Source organism: Panulirus ornatus, chromosome 2 (genome assembly GCF_036320965.1).
Source record: "Panulirus ornatus isolate Po-2019 chromosome 2, ASM3632096v1, whole genome shotgun sequence".
Lineage (NCBI taxonomy): Eukaryota > Metazoa > Arthropoda > Malacostraca > Decapoda > Palinuridae > Panulirus > Panulirus ornatus.
This window is the reverse complement of record NC_092225.1, coordinates 17,870,565-17,885,705: the sequence shown is the minus strand read 5'-3', so window position 1 is coordinate 17,885,705 and position 15,141 is coordinate 17,870,565. Positions and strand designations below refer to the sequence as shown.

At 38.8% G+C, this 15,141-nt stretch overlaps 1 protein-coding gene across 1 annotated transcript in view; it reads left to right on the top strand.

Moving 5' to 3' along the window:
* LOC139753761 (voltage-dependent calcium channel subunit alpha-2/delta-1-like) overlaps positions 1 to 15,141 on the top strand; it is a 256,887-nt gene that overhangs the window by 124,252 nt on the left and 117,494 nt on the right. The window contains exons 8-9 of the mRNA XM_071670590.1: positions 747 to 791; positions 4,201 to 4,359. Of these exons, the coding sequence (XP_071526691.1) occupies positions 747 to 791; positions 4,201 to 4,359 (204 nt within the window). The remainder of the gene's footprint in view (positions 1 to 746; positions 792 to 4,200; positions 4,360 to 15,141) is intronic.

Below are 15,141 nucleotides of genomic sequence, written 5' to 3'. Positions count from 1 at the left end.
AGATAGAAGTAACAAGGGTTTATGATTGAAAGAGTTGAGACTGAGAGAGGAAGAATTGACTTGAAAAAGAGACAGCCTGACCTAGTAAATGAGCTCTCAAGAACTAAGACTTTGGTAAAGCCTTTCACATTAAATCACAGAATTGTACAAGGGCAGCACAATAGGAAGATAGCTCAAAGAGTTTCCAATTAGCAGAATATTTATTGTAATACTAGTAGCTAACAAACTAAGTTTGATGAAAATATACTGTTGGATGTGCCAAAAGAAGAGAAAATGTTAATGATATCAAGCATTGGTATAAAAGTAAAATGAACATTGTAAAATATTTTGCAGAGGACAGTAAAATGATAGAATAAAATTAGATGACCAAAAAGAAATTCAAAAGACCTAAACATAGTTTATGAATGGGTAGTAGAGAAATTGAAGGAACTTGATGAAGAAAGATTCATGTAGATAAGCCATGGAACAATCTGCAGTACACTAGTGATGTACCATACATATGCATTTGAGTAGATAAGCCATGGAACAATCTGCAGCACTGGTGATGTACCATACATATGCCTAGCAGGGAAAGTAATAGAAGGGTAGGCAAGGTGCCAAGGTTTTATTGTAGACAGCAAACTTGAGTTTAATGATTATGGTGAAAAGGGTGTACAGCACAGTTACTTTTTTCTTTTGTTGAAAGGATATACGAATCAAATGCTATTTCTTTAGTGTATTAACCTCAAAATTTATCTTTTCCACAGTTCAACAGTACAACTGAATGGGTCAACAACTGTACTTACTGCAAGGTAATGTACTGTTGCGAATGATGTCAGCGTGCATTCTTAATTATCTTTTGTGTTCTCCAGTTTTCGTGTGTTATTATATGCTCAAGGGTAACTCTTGTTAGGGAAGGATAGGTTTTTCAGTGGTCAAAATCCAATTTCTTTATCCCTAATCACTTATCTTTCATGGTGTGAGAATCATCCACAGCTCAAGCAGGAACTGAGGGTCAAGAATGATTTGGGGCAAGTAATGTTAAGATAAAGTAAGAGATCCCAGTCATGAGAGTTGTTGTTTGAAGTCTTCAGCTGAATGTTACTACTGATAATGAAACCTTGAAGTGGCAGATATCAAAATTTTGATATACTGCCAAATTTGGTCATGCTAAAGCTAATGAGAGGAAAAATGTTTACATAACATGTGACCCAATAGGAAGAGAAACAGGCAAAGAAAAAAATATAGTGACTAGAAAACAATAGTTTGATGACAGGAGATATGTAATTTGAATGGGAAGGAGATGGAGAGAGAATTCATATCATTTAGTTTAAGAAACTTACTCCTGTAACTAATCTGAAGCACATTTACACTAAAGTAGCTGGAATGATTAATGTAAAATGAATGGGGAAAGGAGGTGGGGAGAGAATACAAAGCATTTAGCTGAAGAAGCTTACTCCCATAAATGATCACAAGCATCATTACACTAGATTAGATGAAATTATTACAAAAATTAAAGATTCTCATACAATTTATAGTCAAAAGAAGAAATCTCATGCAACTGTCTTTACTGAAACCAAATTACAGGATAATAAATGAATTCTGAGACATTATTTTAAGCTAGTTTCAGGGAAAACTGGGGTCCTGAAATGGTAGAGTTGTTATTAGGGTCCTGCAAAATGTAGTTCTAGGTGCTTCTTAACAGTCCTCTTTTCTATCTTTCTCTTTGTATGTCTGTACACAATTTAGTTTGTGCAGGATAAGTACAAAAACCATTGACTTATTTACTAGAATTTGGTATGAGGATATTTTTCCCAAAAACTGATTGCTGTTGATTTCAGGGTCAAAGGTCAAGATTGCAGCTGCAATTTTAGGGATGGTGATATTTATGCATAATGATGGTAAGAGCCCCTTAAAATGAAAGTTGGGCTGCTGTAGATGACTTGGCGAATAGTGTAGTTTTAACTTTTGTTCTTACAAAATCTGTTTTAGTAAAGTCCATTAGAGAGATGAAGATATGTTTATACTCAATAGGCTGTCATTTGTGGTCAGGCAGAACATTATTTTCTGTGAGATGTCAAGGTAACCATCAACTGTTTTTCAAAAAGTGGGCTCTGATTGACAGTGCACCCACTCATTCTTATTTCTTTCCCAGTAACTCTTCTGCTGTGCAGTCAGTACAAGTTTTTCATGGAACACTCTTCAGTTATAATCTTACAGTCTTTATTTGTGAATTTTATTTCATGATATATTTGATTGTTGTTTATTGCTGAGAAAGGTGTATTTGATAAGACTAATACTTTAGAAAATGATTTCTTTGTGTGTCTATCTATCTTTCTATATCTTTGACACTTGTTCTGCATGGAACTCCCTCAAGGGGGTTGCCACGACAATAGAGTTTCCATAACTAGTGAACTCCAGTGCTACTTCTTAGCCTTTTGTGCCTCATCTTTAACAGGCCACTGACAGAGAGCAACTCTAGCACATTGTTTGCAAAGGCTCCTATCTAATGTTTGTACTGACTACTCCTACTTAATGTTCCTGCCTGATGTTCTTACCTACTACTTCTACCTAATGTTTTTCTTAATGCCCCAGCCTAAATGTTCATACCTATTATTCTGTCTATTGCTCCAACTATTTTTGTCAAAAGGCAGAGCTAGCACATAGTGCTCAACTGCAGGAAAATCTAGAGTTACAAAGAATAAGCTTTGTGAGTTAAATGTTGTCAAGTGATATGTATGACAAGGAGAGATTGTATGTTTGTGGACAGAATGCCAGTAGTCCACATATGGGTGAGGCAGAAAGAAAAGACAGCTACCTTGGTCAGAGGAGTGCAACTTGACAACCACAAAAGTGCTGGCTTACTACGCAGCCGTCACTAACCTTCCCGATGCCCAGGCGGGTAGTACTGGTAATATACCTCCCTGGTCATTGGCTGCCTACCAACTACTACCTAATTCTTTGTGTGAATGATGAATTTAGCTGTTACCCTTGCTGATGAGCAATATAGATTCTTTGGCAGTGGCAGCTACATTTATCTGATTGTATGATTATTGAGTTTTGATAGATTTTAAGATATTGATGTTTTGTAAATGTTTTATAGAATTTATTCTTAACCTTTTTGCAACAAAAGCTGCATATATGAAAATAAATATTCTTCATTCTTGATTGCAAAGATTTCATTTTCTTCATGGCATCCAAAAAACTTTCCCTCACTGCATGAATCACTACATCTCATATTGCCTCTAAATTGCCCACCAAACCGTGCAGAGTGCCACTATCTGTGAGCAGTGTTTGTAAATGTGAATGTAAATAAACAGCTAATCCACCTACACTCCCATGATTCTATGTATATTTTCCTTGTATTTTCACCATGATCAAGGGATGTCAAGTGCAGAATAACATGAAGTACAGTGTAAAAATTTATTTTATGGCATTCTTCATAACATATGGAAATTATATTATAATCAACAGATATTTCATTCATTTTTTTATGAGAAGTCAATATCTGTTCTTAGGAATTTTTTAGTTCATTTGTATCACTATTTTTCACTCCTTTCCTGTTTTCAGTACATCATGAGACAAAAGGGGAAGAAAAAGAAATTACAGCAGAGGGAGTAGATGAGATATTTCAGGCACCAAACTAGACAGTGTCAGAGGAACCTTTTCCATATGGGTTGAGGTGACCATCTGAGTGCCACAGGGTTCAGTTTTGGGACCATTGCTTTTCTTGATCTATATTAATGACTTGCCTGTAAGTCTGGAATCCTTCCTTGATATGTTTGCAGATGATATAATGGTCATGAGGGAAGTGAAAATGAGGAGGATTGTATCAACTTATGAGGAGACCTAAACAGACTCTAAAGTTGGTTTGAAATGTGTCTGATGAAATTTAATTTGAGTAAATGTAAAGTAATGAGAACGGGGTGAAACAAAAGACAGCCTTAATATTATCACCTATCAGGAAATAAGAATTTTCCATTATTGTATTCTCAGTTTTCTGTGTTTTGCTCAACACTGCATGTCTGAATATGTAATCTATTGTGTAATTGGGTATGAATTATAGAGATTTTGTATGAACTGAGAGCTGCATGCTTATTATCACCTTATGGAATTGAGAAATAATTTGAAAGAAATGTTTTAATATATCAAGATGTGTATATTGTAGATAAATAAGAAAAATTGAAAGACCTAAATGTTAAAGATCTCACATGTTTTCAGGTCAACCAGACAACTGACAGTGAAGAGTGCACTCAAACTCTAGTGCAGGCTAGCACCAGCAACAAGAAACTCTTATTTCAAGCTATTGATGAGTTGGAAGATGGAGGCATGGCCAGCTATTCCAATGCACTCACCTTTGCTTATAATGCTTTCAAACAGGTATGCTGTAGGTTAATCTGATTGTTTCATTCCTCATATTATTGTTATTAAAGTATATCCATGTCTTCCCCCAGCTGAGGCAGAAAGGAAGGAAACATACTTAATAGTGTTGTCCAGTTGGAGCAGCTGGACCTATTCACTCCACAAGTGTAGAACTCCCTCCCAATACACTGCAATTAGGTATTTACCATGTTCCAATATAGAACACAGCCTCAAAGTTGCAAGATGCCCCATAAGAGAAGCCCTGGGATTGCTTAGCTAACTGACTGTATGTGTACATATACAGGTTGAAGATCTCAAGTTCAAATTCCTTGGGATGGAGCAGTGTTTGAATTATGGATTTTTTCATATTATATGAGCCAGTCTTTTAGGAGGATGTATGTTTTGTCGTGGCTGTGAAGCATGTTAAACATAGAGGGATTTCTCTGTCTATCACCATTGTCTGGCTACCCGTTGTCCATGATGTGTCTCACCCTGTCCTACAGTATAAATTTGGTGATAACTTGAAAAGTTTGATTAGATTATCATGAAAGCTTTCACAATAGTTTCCCAGCATCTTAAAAAAGAATGAACAGCATAAGACCCATAACTCTAGTTAGGGGTTTCTCAGGTTAGATCCTCATAAAATGGTTTAACCTGGAACTTTACTGACTTGAAACTTGAAGTGAACTTTGTCTTTGGTTTTAGAGCTTTATGGAGGACATTTTGTTATTTACCACGTTATGCATCCACACATGTATTTCACTCCCAATAACTATGCTGTACTGAAGGTGATGCAAGTGTTCATGGGATGTCCTCACACTCAGGGGTAGAACATATTGGGTCATGAAACTCTTCCTTTCCCCTGAATCCCATTACTCCTTTATTTATGCTCAGAATAATTGCAAAGCTGTTCTTCATAAATACAAGCACACCTTCATCAAAAGAAAGTGTGCTGATTTGATTTATTTTGCCCACAAACCTTTTTGTGGTCCTTACTCAAAGTATCTTTGATAACTTCTGTAATTCAACTTTTCATCTAACAACCTCTCTCAGCTAACTTGATCAGTATATAGTGAACCTCCAGCTGATGAAGCTGCTCTTTTTGGTACCTTATTCTACTCTGATTGTAGTTTGGATGATTCCACATGTAGTCCTCCTCCCCCATTGGAACTAATACCCTCTCTAATACTTTCCTCATTAAAGTTTTTCCAAGTGTTCTTCCACCTTCATTGGACAAACATACATTCCAGATGGTATACCTCATCAGATCCTAAGGGAGTGTACTTTTGAGTTAGCTCTAATCCTTGCCATCCAATTTTGACTCTGTTTCAAAACCCAAATTTTCCCTTCTTCTCAGAAGCATGCCATGATGCAGTCCATCTTGAAAAAAAGGAGGCTGTTTTACCTCATCCAACTGTTACTCTATTGTTCTCACTTCTGCTGTTTCTGAAGTCTTTGAGACTTTAATTAACTCTTGCTTTCCCAATCACTTACAATCCCAATCCCTTCTTTCTGATCATCAATATAGCTTTCATAATGTATGGTCTACTGGTGATGTTCTCTCATATATGTCTCATCTCTGATCCTCCTCTCTTTGATGAATCTTTTGTCATGGTGCTCAAAACCTCCAAACATTTGATAGGGTATTACATAAATTTTTGCTTTCTAAACATCATTTCTTTTTGGCATTTTTGTTTCTCTCTGTTTTCTGATGCATGGCTTTTTATCTTGTTAGGCCATTGCCTTAGTCTTTAATGGAAGAATTTCCTCTTATTTTCTCAATAGTTTTGTCTTATCACCTTCTCTCTTTCTTCTATCCTGTTATCTTTATTCATCATCTAAGTCAGTTAGTTCATACACTCATGTTTCCCTGTGCATACTTCAAAGTCACTTCATCACACTTCCCCTCCCTCCTCATTAAAGATTTTTATTCTCTTCCTTGTACTGAACACATATCCTTTTCATCTGGATGTGTATCATATCTCAGAATGGAAAACTGGTAATTTGGTTAAATTCAGTGGCAGCAAAGCACAATTGTTATTCATATCTCTTTCTGATGTAAGCAAGATGGGAAAAAATGAGAGATAGGTAGTATGTTTGAGGAAATGAACCTGAATGTTTTGGCTCTGAGTGAAATGAAGCTCAAGGGTAAAGTGGAAGAGTGGTTTGGGAATGTCTTGGGAGTAAAGTCAGGGGTTGGTGAGAGGACAAGAGCAAAGGAAGGAGTAGCACTAATCTTGAAGCAGGAGTTCTGGGAGTATATGATAGAGTGTAAGAAAGTAAACTCTAGATTGATATGGGTAAAACTGGAAGTGGATGGAGAGAGATGGGCAATTATTGGTGCCTATGCACCTGGTCATGAGAAGAAAGACCATGAGAAGCATGAGTTTTGGAAGCAGCTGAGTGAGTGTGTTAGTAGCTTTGATGCACAAAACTGGGTTTTAGTGATAGGTGATTTGAATGCAAAGTAGGAGAGATGGCCAGAGAGCGTTATTGGATTACGAGTTAATTGATAGGCATGTGAAAGAGAGGCGTTTGGTTTTTGATATGCTGAGAGGGGCAACAGGTGGGATGTCTGATCATTATCTTGTGGAGGCAAAGGCGAGGAGTTGTAGAGGTTTTCAGAAAAGAATAGAGAATGCTGGGGTGAAGAGAGTGGTAAGAGTAAGTGAGTTTGGAATGGAGACTTGTGTGAGGATGTGCCAAGAGAGAATGAGTGCAGAATGGGATGTATTTAGGGAAGCAGTGATGGCTTGCACAAAAGATGCTTGTGGCATGAGAAAGGTGGGAGGTGGGCAGATTAGAAAGGGTAGTGATTGGTGGAATGAAGTAAGATTATTAGTGAAGGAGAAGAGAGAGGCGTTTGGATGATTTTTGCAGGGAAGTAGTGCGAATGACTGGGACAGATACAAAAGAAAGAGGCAGGAGGTCAAGAGAAAGGTGCAAGAGGTGAAAAAGAGGGCAAATGAGATTTGGGGTGAGAGAGTATTATTAAATTTTAGGTAGAATAAAAAGATGCTTTGGAAGGAGGTAAGTTAAGTGCATAAGACAAGAGAACAAATAGAAACATTGGTGAAGGGGGCTAATGAGGAGATAATGACAAGAAGTGGTGAAGTGAGAAGGAGAAGGAGTGAATGTTTTGAAGGTTTGTTGAATGTGTTTGATGATAGAGTGGCAGATGGAGGGTGTTTTGGTCGAGATGGTGTACAAAGTGAGAGGGTCAGAGAGAATGGTTTGGTAAACAGATAAGTAGTGAAAGCTTTGTGGAAGATGAATGCTGACAAGGCAGTGGGTTTGGGTGGTATTGCAGTGGAATTTATTAAAAAAGGGGGTGACTGTGTTGTTGACTGGTTGGTAAGGATATTTGATGTATGTATGGTTCATGATGAAGTGTCTGAGGATTGGTGGAAAGCATGTATGGTGCCATTGTACAGAGGAAAAGGGGATAAAGGTGAATGTTCAGATTACGGAGGTATATGTTTGTTGAGTATTCCTGGGAAATTATATGGGATGGTATTGATTGAGGGGGTAAAGGCATGTACAGAGCATCAGATTGGGGAAGTGCAGTGTGGTTTCAGAAGTGGTAGAGGTTGTGTGGATCAGGTGTTTGCTTTGAAGAATGTATGTGAGAAATACTTAGAAAAATAGAGGGATTTGTATGTAGCATTTATGGATCTGGAGAATGCATATGATGGGTTGATAGAGATGCTTTATGGAAGGTATTAAGAGTATATGGTGTAGGAGGTAAGTTGCTAGAAGAAGATTGGGGAAGTGCACTTTGGTTTCAGAAGTGGTAGAGGTTGCGTGGATCAGGTGTTTGCTTTGAAGAATGTATGTGAGAAATACTTAGAAAAATAGAGGGATTTCTATGTTGCATTTATGGATCTGGAGAAGGCATATGATAGGGTTGATAGAGATGCTTTATGGAAGGTATTAAGAGTATATGGTGTGGGAGGTAAGTTGCTAGAAGCGATGAAAAGTTTTTATCAAGGATGTAAGCATGTGTACGAGTAGGAAGAGAGGAAAGTGATTGGTTCCCAGTGAATGTCAGTATGTGGCAGGGGTGTTAGATGTCTTCATGGTTGTTTAATTTGTTTATGGATGGGGTTGTTAGGGAGGTGAGTGCAAGAGTTTTAGAGAGGGGGGGCAAGTATGCAGTCTGTTGTGAATAAGAGGGCTTGAGAAGTGAGTCAGGTGTTGTTCACTGATGATACAGTGCTGATGGCTGATTCATGTGAGAAACTGCAGAAGTTGGTGACTGAGCTTGGTAAAGTGTGTGAAAGAAGGAAGCTGAGAGTAAATGTGAATAAGAGCAAGGTTATTAGGTTTATGAGGGTTGAGGGAGAAGTTAATTGGGAGGTAAGTTTGAATGGAGAAAAACTTGTGGAAGTGAAGTGTTTTAGATATCTGTGAGTGGATTTATGAGCAAATGGAACCATGGAAGTGGAAGTGAGTCACAGGTTGAGGGAGGGGGTGAAGGTTCTGGGAGCATTGAAGAATGTGTGGAAGGCAAGAACGTTATTTCGGAGAGCAAAAATGGGTATGTTTGAAGGAATAATGGTTCCAACAATGTTATATGGTTGTGAAGCATGGGCTATAGATAGGGTTGTGCGAGGAGGGTGGATGTGTTTGAAATGAAATGTTTGAGAACAATATGTGATGGGAAATGCTTTGATCGAGTAGGTAATGAAAGGATAAGAGAGATGTGTGGTAATAAAGAGTGTGGTTGAGAGAGCAGGAGAGGGTATATCGAAATGGTTTGGTCACATGGAGAGAATGAGTGAGGAAAGATTAACAAAGAGGATATATATGTCAGAGATGGAGGAAACAAGAAGTGGGAGACCAAATTGGAGTTGGAAGGATGGGAGGAAAAAGATTTTGAGTGGGCCAGAACATACAGGAGGGTGAAATGTGTGTAAGGAATAGGATGAATTGGAATGATGTGGTATACTGGGGTCAATGTGCTGTCGCTGGATTAAACCAGGGCATGTGAAACATCAGGGGTAATCCATGGAAATTTTGTGTGGCCTGGATGTGGAAAGATAGCTGTGGTTTCGGTGCGTTACACATGACAGCTAGAGACTGAGTGTGAACGAATGTGGCCTTTGTTGTCTTTTCCTAGCGCTACCTTGCACACATGTGGGTGGAGGGGGGTGCCATTTCATGTGTGGCAGGGTGGCTACGGGAATGGCTGAAGGCAACAAGTATGAATATGTACATGTGTATATATGTATATGTCTGTGCATGTATATGTATGTATCTATTGAAATGTATAGGTATGCGTATGTGTGTATGTGTATGTGTGTGGGTGTTTATGTATATACATGTGTATGTGTGTGGGTTGGGTCATTATTTCTTCTTTTTCCTTGCGCTACCTCGCTAATGCAGGAGACAGCGACTAAGAATTATAATAATAATAATAGTAATAATAATAATGATAATAATAATAATAATATATTATATTTATTTATTTTTTTTTTTTTTTTATACTATTCGCTATTTCCCGCGATAGCGAGGTAGCGTTAAGAACAGAGGACTGGGCCTTTGAGGGAATATCCTCACCTGGCCCCCTTCTCTGTTCCTTCTTTTGGAAAATTGTGAGGTAGCGCAAGGAAACAGACGAAAGAAATGGCCCAGCCCACCCCATACACACGTATATACATACACGTCCACACACGCAAATATACATACCTATTCATCTCAATGTACACACATATATATACACACACAGACATATACATATATACACATGTACATAATTCATACTGTCTGCCTTTATTTATTCCCATCGCCACCTCGCTACACATGGAATAACATCCCCCTCCCCCCTCATGTGTGCGAGGTAGAGCTAGGAAAAGACAACAAAGGCCCCATTCGTTCACACTCAGTCTCTAGCTGTCATGTAATAATGCCCGAAACCACAGCTCCCTTTACACATCCAGGCCCCACAGAACTTTCCATGGTTTATCCCAGATGCTTCACATGCCCTGATTCAATCCATTGACAGCACGTCGACCCCGGTATACCACATCGATCCAATTCACTCTATTCCTTGCCCGCCTTTCACCCTCCTGCATGTTCAGGCCCCGATCACTCAAAATCTTTTTCACTCCATCTTTCCACCTCCAATTTGGTCTCCCACTTCTCGTTCCCTCCACCTCCGACACATATATCCTCTTGGTCAATCTTTCCTCACTCATTCTCTCCATGTGCCCAAACCATTTCAAAACACCCTCTTCTGCTCTCTCAACCATGCCCTTTTTATTTCCACACATCTCTCTTACCCTTACATTACTTACTTGATCAAACCACCTCACACCACATATTGTCCTCAAACATCTCATTTCCAGCACATCCACCCTCCTGCACACAACTCTATCCACAGCCCACGCCTCGCAACCATACAACATTATTGGAACCACTATTCCTTCAAACATAGCCATTTTTGCTTTCGGAGATAATGTTCTCGACTTCCAAACATTCTTCAAGGCTCCCAGAATTTTTGCCCCCTCCCCCACCCTATGATTCACTTCCGCTTCCATGGTTCCACCCGCTGCCAGATCCACTCCCAGATATCTAAAACACTTTACTTCCTCCAGTTTTTCTCCATTCAAACTTACCTCCCAATTGACTTGACCCTCAACCCTACTGTACTTCCTCCAGTTTTTCTCCATTCAAACTTACCTCCCAATTGACTTGACCCTCAACCCTACTGTACCTAATAACCTTGCTCTTATTCACATTTACTCTTAACTTTCTTCTTTCACACACTTTACCAAACTCAGTCACCAGCTTCTGCAGTTTCTCACATGAATCAGCCCACCAGCGCTGTATCATCAGCGAACAACAACTGACTCTCTGTTTAGAGTTGATACACCAGCATTCATCCTTGTGGTAACATAAACATGTTGTTTATAACTGTATCCTCCACTCTGTCCTGGGGTTGTTGTGTTTGGTGCCATAGTTATTTTTCACTCCGGAATTTGGGATGGTATAACTGTGCATCCGTATTAGCCAGAGTGAATCTGAAACCCTTTCGTATCTTTAATTCTCCAGGTATCACCACTATTCAACCATTCTTCTCTCTCTCTGCCATGATATTGCTACTTTCTCATTATTCCAAGGTATACTTCTAGCCACTATTCTCATGACTTGTCTGCTTATGAACCTACCACCACTGCATAGCCCCATGATGTGCATATGGATGCCAATTCCTATAGTTTTGTATAGAGACTAATCACACTTGTGATAACTCCTTCCTTAAACAATGACGCTATGGAACTCTGTTCCATCTCTCATCATTTTATCATTTCTTAAAGCTGTTCTTCCATTGAGTCAGGCCTACAAAACCTGTGGAGCTCTAATTAAATCCTTCATTTTTCCAAACCCTATATTCTTTTCAGCCAAGATGACTGTGACTAGGGTATGAATGTTTACAAGCTGCAAGTACGTTCCATTAAAATGTACTTGATATTCAGGAGGGTTAGATCCTCAGTTACCTTGCAAACAGATCAGTGATAAAGGGCAAGACCTTTATTCAGTGGGAAATAGGGGCTTTAGGAAATAGAATAGCAAAATGATCCCCCTGTTTTTTTTTTTATGTTGCTTAGGGATTACTTTGTCTACATCATCATCTATCCTTCATTTATTTTTCTGTCTATTATCTGACCATTGTCTGTTTATGTATCTGTCATCTATCTATCCATCACTAAGGTTCATATTTTAACCTAAACCTTAACACTGGTATAACTTGTAAAGTAACCTGAATCTTAACATTGGTATAACTTGAAAGGTCAAAATGATATACTCTTGATGATTTATACAGTTTGCTACTGGTTCTGAAATCTCTCACAGGTACTTTTTTTAATTGTATCGAACATGACATGAGCATGAATATTTTGCAGTAATCCATTCCATGTCAGATGAAAGGAAAATCGAATACAGGAAGAAGTATTAGATTAATATAGCTCCTTAGCTGTGTGTGAACTCACTAGTAGATATGGTAAGGTTTTAGGAATAGGAGAAGAAGAAAGAAGGAAGAGAATTCTACAGCTTTGTTATTGAAAGAGGTAAGTGAATTTCATGGCTTTATTGTTAAGGAAAGAAGATATTATGATGGTGAGACTTTTTATGGCTGATCTCCATACAGAATCTATGGGAAGCAGCAGCCAGGCTCATGCCATGGAATGAAGCCATAGTGTCAGGAATAGTTGCAAGCTGATCAAGAGAGCAGTGAACAGTAAACTATCTGTAAAACTAGGAGAGGGCAGCAGCATTGCAAAGGATAATAAGGAATGCTTGAAGAGAGATGATAACTAAAGAGTTGATAAGATGGAAGGCTTTTGACTCCACTCTGGTAACCTAACTATAAGTTCCAATGACAAAATTTTATCAGAATGGGAGAGGTAGTGTGTAACATTCACCAAGTCAGAAAATGATAACCACCTCAGATTAGTTGTGCATTACTCCATACTGGAGCCAATAAAACTGTTCTAGATATGGAAGAGCTTCTGTCAAGAGAGATGATTATGGCACCATTATAATGCTCTGAGCTTTTAGGAGGCACATTTTCTAATGCTTATTATACTTTGTTTTCAGGATAGAAACATAGTTATGAATATGCCCAACATGGTTATGTTATTGCTGGGTTAAATTGAATTGATTTTAAATTGAAGAGGGAGAAACAAGTGAGACTTAGATACAGTAAGAAATTGGAATTTTTGAATTCAACCCGGTTACTCCTTCCTCCCTTTAAGGTGCTGCACAGGTTCTTAATATGCCCTTTGTTTTCTTCCACTCAGCTGAATATCATTTTGCAAAAGGAGTCTGCTTCTGCTTTCCTAAGGTTCCACCTTCTTTTTAGGGATGGCATCAGTGACCTTCTGGCTATCCATGAGCAAAAAATTCATCCATCCATTTCTTTTATTTAGACCATATCAGTCCACAAGATTTGTTATGTATGACATCTTTAATTTGTGGTTCTTTGGCATCACCTTCATTCCTGACTCTGAATTTTCATGCGACTGATAAGCAATCATTTTCTTACACTTATTCACACATGATTACTTAACAGTAAAAAAATACGAAATATTTATACAGTGAAAAAATAATGTGTTTAGGTGTGGAATTTTCCACTTGTAATGTCATATCACCGCTCAAAAGTTTTGGAATTTGGAGCATCTTGCATTTGCTTTCTGATTTCTTTTAAGTATTTTACAAAATACATTCATCTGTGATACTTGGTTGTAGCTCATTGCATTTTCCCGATATCTTTTCTTAAAGATAGGCATGACATTTGTTTTATTCCACTTTTTTTTCCACTTCTAGCAATTTTTTTTTTTTTTTTTTTTTTTGCTTTGTCGCTGTCTCCCGCGTTTGCGAGGTAGCGCAAGGAAACAGACGAAAGAAATGGCCCAACCCACCCCCATACACATGTATATACATACGTCCACACACGCAAATATACATACCTACACAGCTTTCCATGGTTTACCCCAGATGCTTCACATGCCCTGATTCAATCCACTGACAGCACGTCAACCCTGGTATACCGCATCGATCCAGTTCACTCTATTCCTTGCCCTCCTTTCACCCTCCTGCATGTTCAGGCCCCGATCACACAAAATCTTCACTCCATCTTTCCACCTCCAATTTGGTCTCCCACTTCTCCTCGTTCCTTCCACCTCCGACACATATATCCTCTTGGTCAATCTTTCCTCACTCATTCTCTCCATGTGCCCAAACCATTTCAAAACACCCTCTTCTGCTCTCTCAACCATGCTCTTTTTATTTCCACACATCTCTCTTACCCTTACGTTACTTACTCGATCAAACCACCTCACACCACACATTGTCCTCGAACATCTCATTTCCAGCACATCCATCCTCCTGCACACAACTCTATCCATAGCCCACGCCTCACAACCATACAACATTGTTGGAACCACTATTCCTTCAAACATACCCATTTTTGCTTTCCGAGATAATGTTCTCGACTTCCACACATTCTTCAAGGCTCCCAGAATTTTCGCCCCCTCCCCCACCCTATGATCCACTTCCGCTTCCTGGTTCCATCCGCTGCCAGATCCACTCCCAGATATCTAAAACACTTTACTTCCTCCAGTTTTTCTCCATTCAAACTTACCTCCCAATTGACTTGACCCTCAACCCTACTGTACCTAATAACCTTGCTCTTATTCACATTTACTCCTAACTTTCTTCTTTCACACACTTTACCAAACTCAGTCACCAGCTTCTGCAGTTTCTCACATGAATCAGCCACCAGCACTGTATCATCAGCAAACAACAACTGACTCACTTCCCAAGCTCTCTCATCCCCAACAGACTTCATACTTGCCCCTCTTTCCAAAACTCTTGCATTCACCTCCCTAACAACCCCATCCATAAACAAATTAAACAACCATGGAGACATCACACACCCCTGCCGCAAACCTACATTCACTGAGAACCAATCACTTTCCTCTCTTCCTACACGTACACATGCCTTACATCCTCGATAAAAACTTTTCACTGCTTCTAACAACTTGCCTCCCACACCATATATTCTTAATACCTTCCACAGAGCATCTCTATCAACTCTATCATATGCCTTCTCCAGATTCTAGCAATATCTTTGATTAAATTTTAAATGGCATGTCAGATGTTTTGGCACACTCCAATAGTGCTCATGGAGAGACTTCGTTAGGTTCATGCACCTTATATGGATTAAAATCATTAACTTCCTTGCATCTTTCTTAGCAGTTTCATTGCCTTCATATCCTTATTTTCATTCCAGTACTG